Source organism: Rhinolophus ferrumequinum, chromosome 13, assembly GCF_004115265.2.
Source record: "Rhinolophus ferrumequinum isolate MPI-CBG mRhiFer1 chromosome 13, mRhiFer1_v1.p, whole genome shotgun sequence".
NCBI lineage: Eukaryota > Metazoa > Chordata > Mammalia > Chiroptera > Rhinolophidae > Rhinolophus > Rhinolophus ferrumequinum.
In genome coordinates, this window is record NC_046296.1 from 53,807,050 (window position 1) to 53,824,233 (window position 17,184).

At 52.8% G+C, this 17,184-nt stretch overlaps 1 protein-coding gene across 1 annotated transcript in view; it reads right to left on the reverse strand.

Moving 5' to 3' along the window:
- Positions 1-1,575: 1,575 nt before the first annotated feature.
- The window catches only part of KCNK3 (potassium two pore domain channel subfamily K member 3), a 36,680-nt gene continuing 21,071 nt past the window's right edge, over positions 1,576-17,184 (reverse strand). The window contains exon 2 of the mRNA XM_033125399.1: positions 1,576-4,868. Within this exon, the coding sequence (XP_032981290.1) occupies positions 3,949-4,868 (920 nt within the window). The 3' untranslated portion in view covers positions 1,576-3,948. The remainder of the gene's footprint in view (positions 4,869-17,184) is intronic.

Here is a 17,184-nt window from a genome sequence, read left to right on the forward strand (position 1 = left end):
ATATATATATATATATGTGCAGGATGCCTCAGATGTTGTGTGGAAGGGAGGAGGGTGGGGAAGGCATCATCTGGAGATAAAGAACCCAAATTAAGACCACGGGCAATTCTGAGCACTTAGGAGCTGCGGGCTGAGGTGCAGTTCAGCGCTGTCACAGTTCTGAAAACTGGGATGAATGCAGCCCCTTGGAGATTCCGTTGAGCTCTGATTATTTTGTCCTGGGTGATGAAGAAAGGAGGGCAAGTGTCAGCATGTTTATGTCCTACAAGGAGTGCTTAAGAAAGTAAAAGCAACCTTGTACTGGTCACCGCTGACCTCAAAAGTGACATCATTTCTGCTGTTGCACTAAAAAAGGCAGAAGCAGTGGGCCGTGGGCAGGAAGCCCTGGCTTTTGATGAAGTGGTTGTAGGTGCAGGTAAGCCAATGGGAGCTAAGATCGCCGTAAGGGCCACAGGCCAACAAGGAACATGTCCCAGGCGACTGCTGCAGCTGCAGGGAGCAGCCAGGAGCACTGTCACACTGTGTCCTGCCTCCTGGGGCGGGGGGTGCTGGTGCTACCACTTCTGTGTTGATCCCTGAACCCCCAATAAATACACTTCCCTCTGTGTCTTTCAGTTGATCTATGTGGGTAGGTGCGAGGACTGGGAGAGAGTGCCCCTACCCCCACCCTTTTTATTTCTTCTGTGTATTTCAATTTGCAGGGAGCAAACCATTAGTGGGGAGAGAAATCAATTTAGTGTGTCGTGACCAGCATTTTATAACATGAACTGGAGTAGAAAGTAGTAGAATGCATTGGCTGTAGTAGGGGTTAAGTATTGCTTTATGAAAGAAAGATTGGTGGATAGGCATGCAGATAGATAGCTATGGGGTATGCAGTGTAAAAGGCATTGTGGGTTCTTCTCGGTGACATCTGGAAGCGACTGGCTAGCAGATTCCAGGGGCTGGCACCTGGCACCAACTGGGCAGGGTGTATCTGCTCCCTGGGTCGGTCCTGGGCTCCGGGGACCAGGACTGAGTTGTCCCTCTATACCCAGAGAAAAATGTACCTGGATGTCTCCCTTTGAAAGAGATATCTTTGTGTGAATCAGGCCACTGGGCCTAGGAGACCCTGCTGGAGGAGGAGGGTACCCCCACCCTTGGCTGCCAGGGGTGTCACTCTCAGCTGGAGTGTGTCCAGTCAGACTCTGCAGGCTGTGTGAGAAGGGGGCGCACTGGACTTGGAATCCCCAGCTCTGGTTCTAATCCTGGGTCTGCCACTCACTGTTGTGCGACTCAAAGTAAGGGGCCTCAGTTTACTCATGTACAAGGGGAGGATTGGACCAGGGGATTTCTTTTCTAAGGTCTTGTCTTATTTTTATAGTTGTTCCAGGGTGACACTGAGGAAATCTGGATCTTGGAGGAAATCATAAAAGGAAGCCAGTGTCGCCTCCAGGCTTCTCCCTAAGGCCCCTGGACGCAAAGGGTCTTCGTCAGCCCGAGGTGCATCAGCTGGGTGTGTCTGTAGACTCTGGTGGGGGATGGCTGCCCCCTGCCAGCGCCCAGGGTATACAGAAGAGAAAAGCAGCTGAGCCTGAGCCTGGTCTCCATGACAGCATTTATTAGGCGCCATTCTCAGTGTGAAGACAGATAGGCAGGAGGGGCTGAAGGGAGGCGATGGCAGCCGCAGCCTTTGGGGTCCAGGGGCTGCCCGGGGTGGGGGTGTGGGTGTGGGGGCATGTCACCCACACATATTGCATATTCTGTGGCAGTGTGCCCAGGCATAAGGCATTGGGGAAGCAGAAAGGCTGCCTGCAGTGGGAGGGGTGAGGGGGAAGCAACACTGGCCTTCCAGTACCCTGGGAAAGACCTAGCTGAGACGGAGCCATCTGCCACGCTCAGCCCAGGGCCATTCAGCCTCCTTCCCCACCATTTCCCTGCAACTTTGGTTGTGGCTCCCTCGGGACTGACAGGACAGGACCCCTCGAGGGCAGGGTCACACACAGGACAGAGGCATCCAGCAGTGCCTCCCACCCCGACATAAACACAGAGGACACCCCTGGGTCCTGGGCCCTGTTCTCCTTGGCATGTGGACAGTCAGCTCCTCCCAGTGAGGCAGGACTCACACACAGGCCAGGCCAGACTTCTTCTCTCCTAGGGGTTTCCAGAGGCTGAGCAGATGGCTGGGTGGGGCTGAGGCTGATCACCCTGTGGGCCCCCTACTCCATCTTTCCTGAATGCCAGGACTGGCCTTGCTCAGCAGTGTTAAGGAGCTGACATGGGAACAGCATGGGAGGGCAGTACTGAGTGGGGAGAGGCCCCTCACCCACCCCTTTTGCTGTCCTGAGTCAAGGTAGCAGCTCTAGCTGTGTGTCCCCACAGTGGAGCTTAGGGTCTCACCTCCATCTGCTTCTGGGCTTCTGGGTTGCAGGGGGGGAGAGGCAGTGGGCACACCATGTCCAAGCACCCCACCTGGGAGGGGTGTTACTTGCTGCAGCTTTAGCTTATCTCTAGCTACTTGGGACACAGGCACCAACATGGGCTGTGGCGCCAGGGATAATGTCCCAGTAGGATATCCCCGCCAGCTCTTCAGATCACTCTGCCCGATTCCCAAACTCCTAGAACCCCAGCTCCTGGCCTTTTCTGGGTGAGATGCCACCTTTCTTACTTTGGTCCCGAGGACTTCCCTGTTTGTAAGCAGGGAGTCTAGAGACTGAGGTGTCCTACCCTGCCTCGGGGGCCCATTCAGAGTCCTGCCTCCTCGCCAAGTGGAATAGAGGCTGAGTACCAGCACTGGCTCAGGCCTGGCCTCTGGGTCTGGTTCAGGACCTAGTTGCCCACACGATGCCAGTGTACAGGGCAGGAGGCTCGCTTTCAGGAGTGGGCAGAGGAGTCGGAAGGAAAGGGAACTCAAGCTGGGAACAAGTAGCCTGGGTTCTTGTTCCCCTTTGCCTTTTGCTATCTCTGTCACCTTGGGCAAGTCACGTCACCTGTCTGGGTCTCACTGTCATTTGTAAAGTGGGGATGAGGGCTCCTGCCATGGTGACCTAACTGGAGTGTTGTAAGAACCAAATGATGAGTAGTCAGGACAGGGTTTTCGGAGGCTAAAACCCATTCCACAGCTGTCAGAGTTGGTAATTGTCAGTAGTGGCCAGGATGGCAAGTATGAAGTTTTCTGTTTGATTCCAAGGGTAGTATCTGGAAGGCTGGATTCCCCTTGACCACTCTGAGAGTGTGACTGGAATCCAGTTAGCTCTCATCTGCCAGTGGGACCACCCTGCAGCCTGGAGGGTCACTCCTCTTTCTGCAGCCTGTCTGTCCTTCCTTCTGTCTGCCTGCCCTCTGGGGACTAGCTTTAGGGACTGCTGGTTTTCCACTTTCTCCATAACTGCAAAGCCATGCAAAACAACACAGAGGGTCGCTGGAGGTTGGGAGACACAGCTGGGGATGAGAAAGGGGAGTGGACTGGGTGGGGGTGACCTGGACAAAGACACCCTGGCTTTTGGAGCCAAGGGAAGGTGGGAGACCTAGCAGGACAGAGGTATAAATAGAGATGCAAACGTATACGGAACACGAAGTCCCCTCCGGATATAGGGTGGGGGGTGGGGGAGGTCTGGGTACCAACAGGGCCTCTGAGGACTGGGGAGCTCCTTAGATTTCCAAAGTGATGGGAGGCTCCCAGGTTCTGGCTTCCCTCCCCACTACACCTCCCCTCTCAAGTTTCACATTTCTCGGAATTTGCAGGGCGCAGATGGGGGCTCCAGGGGTCCTCAGAGCCCCGGCTCCTGCCGGCTGGTGCAAGCAGGCACAGTCGGAGATGGGGGAGGGCTGGGGAAAGGTGGTGAGGGGTGTGGGGGGGCGCCCCACGGGCTAAAGGCGGCTGAGGAGGCCCCCTCGCCAACCCCTGCTGCTCCTTGGGGCAGGAGCCCCGCCCCGCCCGCGCTCCCGGGTGCTCCAGGCCCCGCGGGGCGTTCACACGGAGCTCCTGCGCTTCATGAGGCCGCGGAAGGCGGACAGGCTGTGCAGGCCCGTGGACACGGAGCTGATGGCGGAACGTTGCGCCCCGCTGCAGAGGCAGCGGTGCGAGGGCGTGTCGCTGTAGCGGCCTCCCCCTCCCGGCGACGAGTGGCTCTGCTCCACGCACGTGTCGGACGTGGAGAGGTCCCGCGGGATGATCATGGGGATGGAGTACTGCAGCTTCTCGCGGCTCTTGTACCAGAGGCACGAGCACATGGACTGGAAGTGCAGCACCTCGGCGTACACGTTGCGGAAGCCGCCCCCGCCGCTCGCCGCCGCGCTGGACGAGGCGGTGTCGGTGGTGTGCGCGCTGCCGCCCGCGCCTCCCCCGCCGCCGCAGCTCCCGCCCGCCTGCCCGTTGCGCGTGAGCAGCGCGCGGTGCTCGGCGTCGCGCTTCTCGTCCTCGGCGTTCATGGTCATGAAGCGCAGCACCACGAGGTTGAGGAAGGCGCCGATAACCGTGAGGCCGGTGAGGATGTAGACGAAGCTGAAGGCCACATACTGCGGCTGCGTCTGCAGCGCCTGGTCCTTCTGCAGCGCCACGTAGTCGCCGAAGCCGATGGTGGTCAGCGTGATGAAGCAGTAGTAGTAGGCCTGGAAGAAGGTCCAGTGCTCGTAGTAGGAGAAGGCGGCAGCGCCAATGCACAGTGTGCTGATGCATGAGAAGAAGCCGATAAGCACCATGTTGGCCATGGACACGTCGGCGCGCCGCATGCCCAGCCCCCGCTTGGCGCGGTGCAGCAGGTACTTCACGAAGGTGTTGATGCGCTCGCCGAGGCTCTGGAACATGACCAGCGTGAGTGGGATGCCCAGCAGCGCGTAGAACATGCAGAACACCTTGCCGCCATCCGTGCTGGGCGCTGCGTGGCCATAGCCTGGGGGGAGAGCAGGGGAAGAGGGGTCAAAGCACACACTGTGGGGCTGCCCTTCGGGAAGCTTCCTCCCTTCCCCTTTCTCGGCCCTTCACCTCCCCCACCTTGTAGAGTCGGGCCTCTCCTTCCTTCTAGCCGAAGAGAAGACGACACACCTAGATAGGAGCATGCCCTTGTCCCCACGTGCTCTGCTAGTTCCTTGCTGATTCTCCCTTACTCTTGTGATAATCCAATAGGGTAAGTAGGAAGGAAGGAGGAAATGGAGGACTAGGTGATTTTCCCAAGTGACCCAACAGTGACACTGTTTCGAAGCAGCACAACCTGTTATTTGAACTGTTTGGCTTCAAAGTCCTGACACGTTTTCTCTACCTAGAGAAGGAGCTGACTCCTGGGACTGTTGGAAACTTTGTCCAGAGACAGAAGTATGGTGTGAAGGGTACTGGCAAGTCGGTCGGGAGACCTAGTTCTGGTTCAGTGTCTGTGGGCTTTAGACCTGGGCCTCAGTTTCCTTGACTCTAAGGAGAGAAGGTTGGATTATATGGGTTCTGACATCCTGGGATTCGGTGTGGAGGGAGGGAAACTGAGGCCTGGATGTCTGCTTGATGATTTCCCTCTTGTTAGCCAAAGCAGCTGGGGTCCTCCTGTCTCCCTGAGGCAGTTGGCCCCACCAGTATCTGAAGAGAAAGGAGACAGCACCTCACCCCCACCCACAGCTGGATGAATTAGTGCTCCAGGGTCCTCCTAGGGGTCATCCTCTGTGCCTGGTCCCAAAGTAAGGTCTGTCCTTGTGGGGAGGTGCCATTGCCCTTGTCAAAGCAGGAGCTTTGGGTGTCCTTCCAGGTGTTACGGTCACCAGCCAGACAGCCCTAAGCCCTACCTCCCCCAACCCCACCCCCCAAGCCAGCAGACAAAGGCAAAGCCTCCTTTTGAGCAAACCATCAAATGGCCTCTGGGGAGACCTGGAGGGTAACGGACGCTGGATGGGAACTCAGAAGCCCTAGGCACAAGTTCTGGCTGTGTGACCTTAGGCAAATTACTCCCCCTTTCTGAGCATGTTTCCTCATTTGTAAAATGAGTTCTACTGGTTCTGGCCCTGGCCCTTGTTTTCTTCACTGGGCTGTTAAGATATTTATTACTTTCATTAATAGGATGATTAATAATAATAATAATAACAACATAATAATAAAATAGTGCTGGCAGGTTTTCCAATTTTTCCTCCTTTCTAAGCCTTATCAAAACTTAACCAAATGCTGCTTCTTCCATGCAGTCATCCTGGATTCTTCATAGTGGTAGGTGATCTCTGCTTTGTGTGGCACTAAGAATGTTCAGCTTTAGACTCTAGGGCAAAAATTACCACCACCACCTGCTCCGTCCCCCAGTGCCCCCGACTATATATGTACAGATAAACACTAGGTTGGGGTGATGGGGTGAGCACCGCTGGACCTTGTCATCTTCCTCTCTAGTTACCCTCTCCACATTGCCAGCCACGCCCATGGAGAATGCCCAAAACATGCTTGATGACTGAATGGCAGGGCAGGATACTGTGTGCTTTGGTGTCTGATCTGAATTCAAATCCTAACTCTGCCATGGACTGCGTGTTTTTTAAAACCTCTCTGAGCCTTAGTTTCCACATCTATAAAATGGGGTTAATAAGCACACCTGCCTCACAGGGCATTTGTGGAGAAATAAGTGAGGTAATACGTTTAATGTACTTAGCCTACAGCCTGGTACTCATCAAGTGCTCAACAACAGCTCCCTGTGATGAGTAATGAATGAAGTGCCTGATTGCTTTCGTATTTCCAAGAGAGCACCTGGGCTGAGGGGCAACTCAGCTCCAGTAAAGCTGGCATCTCTGTCAGCCCAAGGCCATTTGACTCTTAAAACTCAGGGAGGTCTGGGGATAGCTTGTTGGGGTGTGTGGGCTGCCCTTAGAATGGCTTCTGCTGGCCCCCATCACAGCATCCAGCTGGTGACAGTGCCAGGGGCCTTGACAGCTGAGCTGGTGAGCCACCGTGCCTGGCCCTTCCATGCCTCAGCAGGGTGAGAACAGATTGTGCTTGCCAGCTCAGCCATGGCAGCCAGACCACAACTCACCTCGACAGCTGGGCCGGCTCCAAGCCAGAGTTGCTTCTCATCCTGTCCTTCCCTGTCCCCCAAGCCGGCAACACACTGGATGTGGGGGAGGGCATGGCACTGTGGAAAGGGCTAGACGGGTTGGGTAGCATGGACCCCAGGTCCAGCCCCAGCTTGACCACATGCTGGCTGTGTGACCCTGGGCAAATCCATCCCCGTCTCTGGACCTCTTGCCTTGCCTGCACTCTGGGGAGTTGAACCACAGCTGTTAATCCTACCTGGCTGCCTGCCAGAGCTGCAGTCAGGAGTAAAGGAGAGACTGGACGTGAAAGTACTTCAGAACCTGTGCAGTTTGTGACAGTAGCAGTGGTGACGGAAGTAATGGTGATGGGATCTCACAGGGGAAAGTTGGCCTGAGAGTAGTCCTGGGGGCAGGAACAATCTCTGTGGGGTCAGGCAGTCATATCCCATTATCAGGGAAAAGAACCCTCTCTCACCACTACAGAGATTACCCTGTGTTTGTTCATAGGCTGTGACTTCCGGCCCACCATCCTTTAGGAAGACCTAGTGCTCACCTGCATTGCCGCCTAACTGACCATTGTGGGCTGCCCACAAGGCCCCCAGCTGCAGGGGTTGTCTCCCCAATCTGAATACAGCCCACGTCCCAGCAGACATGCCGGCTACCTTTCCCCCAGTGCTCTCCTCACAACGTCCTCCTCCCTGCCTCTGGCTGCCTAGATCCTGAGTGCCCAATGCTTTCCCTGTCTCCCAGAGAAGTGACAGCTCTTTTTCTTGTCTGGCTCCTGTTGAATTTAGTGATTTTCAAAGCAAGTGGCACACTGAGGCTTAACCAAAGGCTCTTATCAGGCCACAGCCTCATGCCCCACTACAGCCACTGTCCTGTCCAGGTTGGCCCGGGGCTGGATGTGCCTTACCCTTGGGGTCAGATGTCCCCCAGGGCCCACTGTCACTTCCTACCACAGGAGGAGGCTTAAGGTCTTATCCTTCAGGCACATTTTTAACTTTAATCTTCAAAAACTTCCTACGAGGTCATTATGATGCCTATGTCCATTTTATATTTAGAGTAATGAAGACTGGAGAGTCTTTGTGAATTGGCCAAGGCCACTAGGACTTTTTGACTCATTGCTCCTTCTAATGCCTCAGAGCCAATTTATTGCCCAGGAAAGGTGACCAGAATGGGAAACTGAGGCCCTGAGAGGGGAGCATTCCACTTGGACCCTCATCCTTAGGCACTGCGCTGAGCTGGACATTGCAGAAACGGCAACCGGGGTGCAATGTCCAGGGAATCAGATGCTTCTCCAAGTATCGGACCCAGGGTCACAATGCTCCTGCCCCTTCGCCTGTTCCATTGTCACTAGGTGAAAGGACAAGGGAGCTGTGAGGACCTGCTGACGTGGGCGCCCAGCATGGAGGGGTGCCAGCTGGGGTGGAGCCACTCCCAGGGGACCCTGGAACTTCTGGGAAGTAATTGGGAGTTTGGTAAGGCCTGTCTGCCTGCCAGCAGGCCCGCTGCTGGCCTGGTCCTTGCCCACGTCAGGCTTGGGTTTATGAGGAAGAGAGGGGCAAAAGGTAGTCCCCCTCTTCTCCCTTCTGTCCAGCCCTGTGTCTCTGGGTGAGGGGCTCCATGTGTCCTGTGTGTCACTGACACACACAGAGGCTGTGCTCTGGGACTGATTCTTTGAGGAACCCCCCTCACAGTATTCGATGGACTGACCAGCCAGAGCTCATGCCCCAACCATGAGACTCTAGCTGCTGCCTCTCAGAGCGTTGACCTGGGCTGTCCCTGCCCCTCCTCTCCCAGCCACCCTGTATGAATCCACTAAAAAAACAAAGGTTCTCAGAGCCAGACAGGCCCTGAGTGATCATGTGGCCCTGTCTTTATATTGTACAGAGGAGAAAATGCGGGCCCAGAGAGGGAAAGTGAACTTCTCAAGGTCACCCAGCTGATGAATGGCAGAGCCAGGACTATACCCCAGGATACTCAGTTCGAAACCCAATGCTCTATTCTCTGCCCTCTGGCTCAGCATGACCAGACGTGACCTGTTCATTCAACCAGGGCCCAGCAGTTCCTGAGTGGGAGCAACTCAGCTAAGTGATAGCCCTGGCACCTGGCTGGAGGCATGGAATCCACCTGCGGAAGCCAGGTGGTTGGATATAAAAATTAATTACGTGGTTGGTCATAAAGATTAATTACAAACATTTTGGGGCAGCAGGAAAAATGAGAATTGAGATGGGAATCTTGGGTGTCAGTTCTTCTGTTCTCCTCCTGGCATCGCCAGAGGGCTCAGAAACTGGCTGGAATTCTGCCTTCCAGGGACGTGCAGAGGGTTGGGTGTTGTCGTACCTCTTAGCGGACTTTCTCTCCCTGTGGCCTGTTTCCTTCTAGTCAAAACACAAGTAGCCGGTCATAGCCCTTGGTAATGGTCTTGGCCGGACTGGACTCAGCTGCGTGCTCCCCATTGATCTCGTATGCCCACCAGCCTGACCTTGTACTCCCGGTCTAGCTGGCCACAAAACCAGAACGCTGACCACAGCCTGGGGTGGAAGAAAGAGCATGGGGCTAGGAGGTAGGAGATCTGGGGGTCAGACTTGGCCCTTACTTGAACTAGCGTCGTGCCTTTGGCAAGTCCTTTCCCCTCTCTGGGCCTCAATTTTCCTCATCTGTAACATGGGAGGATAGGGCAAGATAAAAGGCTCCTCCTACCTTTTTTCCTTGCTATGGATGCCTTTTGTGATTTTTTTTCTGTTCACCCACCCTTTCACAGAGCCTAAATTTTGAAAGATTGTATTTATGAAGTTCAATACGTTGATCAGTACAGTGTAGCTACTACATAGGACATGCACTGAATAGAGAATTGTGATGGCAATAATTATTTTCCCATCAAAGTTAATTAAGAACACATCTGCCAATCACAACTTCTGATTAGCATGGGATAACTGATTCTATGAGACTGAATTAAGTTATTGTTATGTTTTTGAAATAACTGAAAATAGATGTTTCTATTTTCCACAGGGGAATTTCTGTGTTTAGTGGTGTAGATGAGAGCACAGCCTCTGGAGCCAGACGGTTTTCGACTTTGGTCAAGTTACTTAATCTTGTAAGTGCCTCAGTTTCCTCATCAGTAAAATGAGAATAGTGATGTACTTACCTCATAGAGTTGCTGCGGGGATTTGATGAGTTAGTAGACTTAAAATGCTTAGGACCTTGGGATCAATAAATATTAATCATCAGTATGAGTATTTTGGGGAACATGTAGATTAGATGGTCTTTAAAATTCTTTTTGGCATCACCATTCTATGATCAGTGTTTCCCAAAGTTAATTTTCCTGGAATACCAGTTCCATGGACTGTTAGTAACTGTTGGGTGAGAAAAGGGTTGCCTGGTTAAATTAAATTGGAGGAAGGCTGAATTTAACAGGGTTTGTTGCCATTTGATTTAAGTGTTAGCTTTATCAGAGCCATCCACGTATTAATGTGCAAAGCCAAAGTTGGGAGAACGTGCTGTTTTCCCACTTATTTGACCTTCTCATGCTTTTGTCACCGGGCATATTGCAGGACAAGTATTCCCTGGAGCAGTTTGGGAAATGCTCCTCTGTGACATCAAGAACTCTAATGTTCCTCTTCCAAGACTTTGAGAGTCTCTGATGTCCCATCTCTGGTTGGCTCAGTCCTGCTGTAGATTAGAAACACACAGCCCTTGGCAATGCCTGGCTGCGATCTGTTTCCTGGTTCCCTGTAGACCTAGTTATCTAGTGTAAATATGGGCCCTGGCTGGGCTAATGTTTGCCGTGAGGGAAGATGGATGAGTGACCTGTGGCCTGAGGTGCCCAAAGGCTGAGAACTGTGGGCCTAGCTGGGCTGATACAAAGCTGGACATGCAGAGGGGGCCTGACCTCAGGGTGCTGCCTGGGCCTGGTGAGGCGGCCAGAGAGGAGAAGGCTTGAGGGAGACAGAGGCAGCTCCAGGGGACTGTCTGCAAGACACAGGTGCTCCAGAGGCTGGGCTCTTCTGTCACGCTGAGCCTCAGGGGCACCTCAGAAAGATCTGGGAGGACCCTGCCTCCTCAGGGGCCAGAGGCACACACAGGATAGGGAGCTGCCCCTTTTGTCTGGAAGTGGTAGCAGTGAGGAGCCAGGAAGTGGGACAGGAGGCTCTCAGGAGCCTAACTGGTATGTTAAAGGAGATGAGGCAGAAAGAAGCTGGCAGCGGTGCCCAGGCCCTCAGGAGGGAGGGAGGAGGCTGCCTGGAGTTGGGGAGAAGTGTAGGCCTTCTCCTCCATCCTTTAGAATCCAACTCAGATACCACGTTTTCCAAGAAACATCCGGGATCCTTCCCAGAGCTGGAGGGGCCTCTCCCCCTGCCTGACTCGTGCCTAGTGCTTGTTCGCTCACATCTGCAGAGTTCTGCAGGGCTCTGAGCTCCTGGAGGGCCAACAAGTCCCCTCAGTGTCCTGCACAAGGCCAGTTGAGAGCAGCTGCTCAGAAAATACTGTTCAACCCAGACGGCCCTGAAGTCTGGGACGTGGATGGGAGAAACCTCCCCTAGATCCCAGCAGGGGGAAGGGAGGTGGCCGTGGCAGAGGGCCTTTAGTGACTCACATCTCCTACCCTCTCTGTGGCCCCAGGCCCCTGAAAAGAGGTCAGCTTCAGGGCCCCAGAAGGAATCCCCCCCTGCCAGGGGCCTGGCCAAGGCCCATGCTAAGCCTGGGAAACCACCAGGGCCTCATGGACCTGGGCTGGGGGAAGGGGCCAGTGCACCGAAATGGGTCTGGAGTTTGTCCCCTCCAGACCAGAGCTCCGGGAAGGACAGCTTTGAAGCACAGTACCCTCCCTCCCTCTACCCCGTCCCTTTCCAAGGCCTCTTTTCCCATCTTCCCGGCTCCTCTTTTCAGCTCTTGGCCCCAAGTCCCCACCGGCAGGTTCTCTTCCTACCCCTGCTTTCCTCCCAGACTTTGCAGTGTACTAGGCCCACTGCTCTCTCTCTTTGAACTTTCTACCATCCACAGGTGCCCCTAATACTCAGATTCAGGGTCCTCTGGTATGGGACCGCCCCCACCACTCCCATCCCCCACCTTCCCCAGGCCCACGGGATTAAGGGAGCTGAGGGGGAGGGTGCTGGTGTCATGGAAAATCCCTGCGGCAGCCAAGGTCAGTGTTTGCAGACACAGCCTGGCCTGGAGCCAGGCCTGCCTCCCTGGCCAGCTCCCGCCGGCCTATCCCAGAGGCTGGCTTAGCACAGGGGCCCTCAAAGGCTCCCCAGGGTTGCTGGTGCCTGAGGCCAGGGGCTGCAGGGGCAATCAGCTCTGGACTGTGGGATACTATATGTAGTTCAACTCGCTCATTTTATAGATGGGTAAACTGAGACTCAAAAGAGGGCAGGGACCAACCTTAGGTCATAGGGAATCCGTGACAGAGCCAGGACTGGAATCCAGTGCCCTCTGTCCTAGCTCAGTCTCTCCTATAGAGGGGGGCATCCTAATATCTGTTCTGGCAGGCCAAGCAATAGTGAAGGCTATTATAAACTTCCTTTAAATCACAGGCTAGCTTGAGGTTGGGCCAGATTTCAGGCTGGTGATGGGGATAAAGTATCCAATCAGAAGATCAAACCATGGTCAATCCACTTTCTGTCTGAAAGTGAATCAGAGGAAACATTTCAGTGGAAACACTTTGAAAACGTCAATGCCCCCCACAAAGAAGAGGTCATTTTTATACAAATTATGTGAATGCATGGCAACAGAGGGAAATGTTTTAGGAAGAATTTAAGACAGGGGCTGAAGTTGGGCTAGAGGTGGAGAACTTCAGTTGGGGTATCAAGAAAGGCTTCATGGAGGAGGTGGCCTTTACCCTGAGCTCTGAAGGATGGATGGAAAATGCAGGGTTTGGCCAGAGGGGAGCTGCTAAAGCAAAGACACAGTGCTAGGAAGACACAAGGAGTTCTAGGGGCAGAGAAAATAGACCTGTCTGAGGCTGGTGGGCATTCTCACAAATGGGGGTAAAGGGGACTGACACACTCTCTCATGCAGGCAGCTTCATAATATATATGCATTACGAACCGTAGAAGTGTGTCTACCCGGTGACCCTGCAGTGCCACTTCTAGGAATCTCTGCTGGGAAAATAACCAGAGATTGGAACAGAGATTTATGAACAAGGGTGTTTATAGCAGCATTTTCATTGTGAAAAATTGTAAACAGTCCAAATGTTCACTGATAGGGTTTGGTTAAACATATTAAGGTATATTTATGTGTTGGAATATTGTGCAGCCATTAAAGTGCTGTTTTTGAGGAGTCTCTTAATTACACAGAAAACCACCACAGAATGTTAAATAAAAATGGTAGGATGATACAACCCATTACGTATAATGGGATCCCACACTAAATCTATAAATATAAAAAATGTATCTATACACACATACATACACACACGCAGAAAGAGAAGCTGGAAGGAAATATACGAAAGCGATCATAGAGTTTACCTTTGAATTATGGGCTTATAATTTAACTTTTATTTTCTTTGATATAGTTTATGTTTACTACAAAAAATGTATTACTTTTATAAGTAGAAAGTAGTATAACCCGCACAACAACAAAAATTCTGGTTTTCTTGGAGCAGAAAAGTTCACTAGAGTAGTGAAGGTGGGTAAGGCGGGCACGGGCTACTGTGTGAGGTGCTTTGAAAGGGGAGGTGCAGGAATTCCAATCTGAACTCGAGGGTAATAAGAAGCCACTGCTGGCTCCTGAGTAGGGGAGGGGCATGCCAGAGAGGTACTGAGACGGATTTTCCTGGCATTCCGGTGGGGCGTGGCCGTGGAAGATGGGTGACTCCTTAGAAGGCTTCTGCATGGCCCACTGTCAGGTGCTCAGTAGTGCACTGAGCTCAGGAGGCGACAGGGAGTGGAGGGGGAACGGAGGAGAGGGCAGGGAGGAAAAGAGTAGACACGCAAGGTGTGAGATGCTCTTGCCTTTGTGGGTTTAAATCGCAATCTCCATGGCAGCAGGGGTTTGTTAGGACTTTTTTTTTCTTTTGTTACGACTCTATTTTCCAGACTTAGAGAGGGCTTGGCACATAGCTGGCATTTAATAAATCTATGTTGAATGAGAGAATTAAGAAGGGGAAGCATAAAAGATGAGCCCGCGGGTTGAATGGGGTGGAGACAGAGAAGATGGACAGAGTGTGAGGCCCCGAGCATGCAGTGTCCAAAGAACAGGGCAGCAACTCAGGTGTCCTGGGCAGGGCACCGACCTGGGGCCTGTGGGGTCTGTTCTAGGCCAGCCACTGCACCAGGTGGCCGTGGCCTGTCTACATCCTTATGACCAGCTGGACAGGACATGTGTGAACTCAGAATTTCTAACACATTAGATCTGGTGGGGTTTTAATTACACGAATACACCAGGGACAGCCTGGCATTGAGAGGAATTCTGTAGCACAATTTCAAGTGAACTTGGCCATCTCAGCAGATGGCCAGAGATGCCAGTACTCCTTTGTGTGCTTCTTGAAAGGTTGGGTCTGTAACTCTGGCATCTGGCTGGTCTGAATCCTACACTTACACTATCTGGTGCTTGCTGTTTTGTCCATGGAGGAGAAGCAGGTGCATACTGGCATCTCCTTGTCAGATTCCCCTAAAAGGGTCTGGTTGCTCTGAACAAGACCTGTTGGATAATGGGGGCAACAGTGGACAGCCCAAGAATTCCCTGTTGGCTGCATCATGTGTCCTGGAGCTGAGCCTGCCCAGAGCCTGGTTGCCTGAAATCTTACCCTGCTGGCAATATTACAGGGTTGGGGTGGGGCCCAGAGGGGCTAGGGTGCACAGAGTTAAAGAGCACCTAACCAGGAGTTGGAGGCCAGGCATCCATCTCAGCTTTGGCACTACCTTGCTGGAGGAGAGGAGTTGGCTAACTTTTTTCTGTAAAGGACCAGATAGTAAATATTTAGGTTTCACAGTCCATTTTGTCTCTTGCAACTAACTACTCAACTCTGCCATTGTATCAAGAAATCAGCCACAGACAATATGTAAATGAGTGGGCGTGGCTGTGTTCCAATAAAACTTTATTTATAAAAACAGGTGGTGGGCCAAATTTGGCCTATGGGCTCTAGTTTGCTGAGCCAGCTGTAGGGCCTTTGTTAGGCATGTCAGCTCCCTGAGCCTCAGATTTTCTTACCTATCAAATGAAAAATTAAATTAGAGGGTTATTTCCTTTTCTGACAAGTTATATTTTAGGATTTAATAATTTTGCTAGCTCCCTGTTCCATATACGATGCACAGGATGGAGGAGAGGGCTGAGTTTTGAGCAGGATCTGGAGCCCAAACATGCATGTGGGATTGGTACCCCCAGTTCTTTGGAAGGCCACGGCTGCATTTCCACATTTCTGGACACTGCTCATGCTTTTTTCCCCCTCATGATGGTCTTCTACTTCTTCATCAAAGCCCATCTCAAAAGTCACCCCTCTGTGAAGCCTTTCCTGATTAAATGCCACATCCGGATGGCCGGTACCCTGGTTCTCCAGCTCTGGAGATGGAGACAAGTGGCTGGGTTACTTGGACAAGGCCACACAGGTATATGGTAAAGCCAGGCCTTTCTAGGCCAAGGTCTGCTCTTTTTTGCCACTTCTCAGTGGCCTCCGGGGCCTCTGTCTATGGCCCATCTGAGTGGGACCTTCATGAATAGCTCTTAAGGCTGTTCTGGGAAAGTTGTGGTGTGGAGAGGCAGGTAGACAGCTCATTCCCTGTCTGTCAAAGCAGGTGCCTTCTCCAGCTAAGATTCCTCCTCTTTCCCATCCAGGCCTTTCTCCCAAGAGGCTCGGCCTGAGAGTGCACTGGGCCTCCGCTAGTCTGAGCAGAAGACCCCCTCCGCTAGTCTGAGCCAGCTGTGGAATTGGGGGTTTGGCACCAAGGAGGCTGAGGGGGAGGCAGGGGCCCCAGGGAGGGTATAGCACTTGGCTGGTCTCAAGAATATCAGCTGGAATATAGTGAGATAAAATGGCTTCATTCCCTCTTAGCTTGTCTTAATTAATTAATTGAGCAAACATTTCTTAAGTACCTACCACTTTGTGCCAGGCACTTGACTAAGTGCTGGGAGAGGATGCAGAAACAAGGATGGCTCAGTCTTGCCCTCTGGGAAAAGAGACAAGCCAGTGGGCAGGTGAGAGAAGACTGTCCTTGAAGTAAAGCCTTGCTGCAGGGTGTGCTGAGTCTATATGCCAGCGGGGCCACTGTGTGACGGCGGGACTGTGGGCATCCAGAAACCAGAGGGAGTCAGAGGCATAGCAAGCTTGCCAGTGCTTCTGTGGCTGGGAGCTTGGCATGCTCTGCTCCCGATGGCCTCCGAGGATGGCCATGGGTACCTGGAAGCATTGTGCAGGGTGGTGTGAACGCCCGGCTGGTGCACAGAGCTGCTTGGCCCCGGTTGTCACTAGAAACTGGATGAAGGTCACTGTCTGAGGCCATCCTCTCCCCCCCACCACCCCACTTTTTTTTTTTTTTTTTTACCATTTACTACTTTTTTAAACTAAGTGTTTTAGAACAATTTTAGGTTTACAGAATTATTGTGAAGACTTTCCTTTTCTAAACACTCACCACCTCCCCTATGTGGACACGTTGCTGGCTGCTGTGTCCCCGTCTCCATCCCTACTGCCTTCTCCCAAGAAGCCTTCTTCCTGCTCCGGCCCCACAAACATCTCCATCTCTCAGCTCTCCACACAGCATCCATCTCTGCTGCTCACTCGGCCTCTCTTGGCAGATGCTGTCTGGCGTATTTACCCATCTCCTTATGCACAGCGATGTCTCCGTAAGCAAAGCTCCTTTTAGTTAAGTCCATCTGTGCAGAATGTGTGTGTGTGGGGGGGTGCTGGCCCAGGGTGATGCTGGACACTGAACAAGGTGTTTGTATGGGAGGCGGTCAGGGCCCAGGCCTGCCTCCTGGCCTCCTCTCTGTGCTGCTGGGTCTCAGGTGGCAGGTGGGAACGGGGAGAGGATGGCGTGTGAGAAGGAAGGGGAGAGAAAGGGAGCCCAGAACAGAGCCTGTGCTTTCTCTGCTCTTACTGCCTCTGCTAATACCGGCAACAGTATCAGGTAATCCAGAGACCCGTATGTCAATTTTCTCGAATTCTCACCGTGACCTACAAGGTCGGCATGATTAGGTCCATTTTGATGAGGAAACTGAGATTACTTGCCCAAGATCAGACTGATAAAAATGGACAAAGCTAGGATTCAACTTAAATCTTTTGACCTT